We start from the raw sequence: 2615 nt of genomic DNA on the forward strand, positions 1-2615 counted from the left end.
GCTTAGTGGCATTTCGTTCGTCTTTACGTTCTGAGTTCAAATTCCGCCAGAGTCGACTTTGCATTCCATTCTTTTAGGCTCGATAAAATAAGTGCCAGTTGAACACTGGGATCGATGTAATAAACTTGACCCTTTCTCCAAAATTACATGCCTTATTCGGACCTCTGGGGCCTATATGACTCTCGTGGGTCCATGTAAAAATGATATGCAAGAGTAGGCTGTATATAGCTGACACTTTCCATCATCCCAGCAAATTATGCTTAGAGTTTTTATCAAATAATAATAATAATAATAATAATAATAATAATAATAATAATAATAATAATAATAATAATAATCACTTTGATGGCATGCACTTCTCTCTCACTCAATAATAATAATAATAATAATAATAATATAATAATAATAATAATAATAATAATAATATTATCGGCAGTAGTCCAACGTGTCGTGTATGCCAGCAACAAAATGAAACCATTGATCATGTGGTCTCCAAGTGCAGTCTTCTTGCGCCTTCAGAGTATCTGAACAGGCATGAGAGAGCTGCACAATATATTCACTGGGTAATTTGCAAAAACCTGGATTTGCCCCATGAAAAAAACTGGTGGGAACACAAACCACCCCCAGTGCTTGAAAATGACCACATCTCACTCCTCTGGAACTTCACCATTCAAACTGACAGAAAGATAGATGCAAATAGGCCAGACATCATATTGAAAGACTTCAAACAAAGAACATGCCTCCTCATTGATATGATTGTCACAATCGATATAAACGTATCTGTCAAGACCTACCAGAAACTGAGCAAATATAAAGACCTTGAAATAGAAATCAGCAAAATGTGGAACCTGAAGACTAAAACAATACCTGTTGTCATAGGTGCCCTGGGAATGATAGCAAAAGGGGCTGATTGCTACCTAACTCAGATACCAGGAAACCCCAAAATGGCAGAAATTCAAAAGATAGTGCTCATGGGAACTGCTCATATCCTACGCAAAATACTTTCTATGTAATCTCAAGGTTTAAAACAAACATTTTTTTTAGACATCCACCAGTACATCACAAAAAACAACCAAATATATGGCACACTAGGCATAACAACAACGTGAACTTCCAGCCTGTTGTCTCTTGAGGTCTCCGGGTGAGACTTGGAGCCAACTTGTACAAATATAAAGCAAAAGTCAAACATATAATAATAATAATAATAATAATAATAATAATAATAATAATAATAATAATAATAATGATAATAATAATAACAATAATAATAATAATAATAATAATAATGATAATAATAATAATAATAATGATAATAATAATAAATTAAATAAAACAAATGGTACCATCAGCTTCTCATTAGGTCAACAGACATGGCACAGGTAATATAGGCAATTGTCCAGAAAGCATGCGCTTTAATTAATTAGTCTTTGTATGGTCTTCGCAAATACAGCCTGAACGATATTTAAAATTTTCAGCTCTGTATTCAGTCACATTATTGCAATTGTGGGCCCGAAACACTGTCATGATCGACTTCACCTGTACGCAGCCATATTTATGAGATGTTGGGAATGAACATGAGTTAAGCTCGCATCCAGCAGGTGGGATACACGTGTATTCAGCGATTCTCTGTGGGAAACGATTGCTGTCGAAGTTTACCTCACACGACATATTACACACAGATCTGTGAATTACATCATTATCACATACGTCTATGTCTTCAGAGATGTTAAGCTTACTCCTTGTGTAGAAACTGGTTATATTTCTTTGTGCCGCTGAGAAGTCTAATAGACACATCATAGCAACAACACCGAAAAGAAGGCAATACATCTGCAAGAAAGAAGAAAAAAAAATTATTAGTTGAATTCTAGAGAAATAATTTTGAAAAAACAAAGACAGAAATTTGAGATGTTAGACTGTCAAAGGCGAAAGGTTATAGTGTAGGCTGTCAAAGGTGAAAGGTGAGATGTTACATAGATAAAGATATGAATTTTGAGAGAAAAACATGTAATATGGATTTGGTTAAAAAGAAACGATGAGCGATGGCTAGAAGAATATTGAGCTTTATTTGATAACCAGCTGATCTAGCAAGCGGGGCCTCTTATCAGTGAGGTGGAGCTGGTGCACATTGATGCCGTGGAGAGGTAGGCCCCGAAACGGCGCGCATTCTCTCCTGATGATCCCATACACTTGCTGGCTTCCGGTATGCGGAGTGTTTGACTGGTAACACTTGCATGTGCAAGTTGTTTGCAAGACATTTATGAACATAAGAGAACCAGGAGATCTTTAGTGACTCTGAGGCCTAGCGTTTGGAGATTATAATCGAGTTCTCCAAAACTAGAGTCTGATTAATTGTGAAGCTGTACAGTCTTAAATCAATGAATTTGTGCAAACTTGATGTGAGGCGTCTGTCTCCTGTAGACGATGTTTGTGTGCGAGAAATATAGATTGAAGTGAAGAGTAATATCATCTTTGTAAGAATGGCATTGTTAGAAGTAAGCACAAGCAGGGCATTAATATCCTTTCTACCAAAAGCACAAGGCCTGGAATTTGAGGGGAGTGGGACAGTCGGTTACATCAACTCCAGTGCTCAGCTGTTACTTATTTCATCTACCCCG

General features: G+C 36.6%; 1 protein-coding gene across 1 annotated transcript in view; it reads right to left on the bottom strand.

Moving 5' to 3' along the window:
- Positions 1-1355: 1355 nt before the first annotated feature.
- Positions 1356-2615, bottom strand: part of LOC118766492 — a 4845-nt gene continuing 3585 nt past the window's right edge. Inside the window, exon 2 of the mRNA XM_036509877.1 lies at positions 1356-1827. Coding sequence (XP_036365770.1) covers positions 1417-1827 — 411 coding nt within the window. The 3' untranslated portion in view covers positions 1356-1416. The remainder of the gene's footprint in view (positions 1828-2615) is intronic.

Source organism: Octopus sinensis, linkage group LG1 (assembly GCF_006345805.1).
Source record: "Octopus sinensis linkage group LG1, ASM634580v1, whole genome shotgun sequence".
NCBI classification, from domain to species: domain Eukaryota; kingdom Metazoa; phylum Mollusca; class Cephalopoda; order Octopoda; family Octopodidae; genus Octopus; species Octopus sinensis.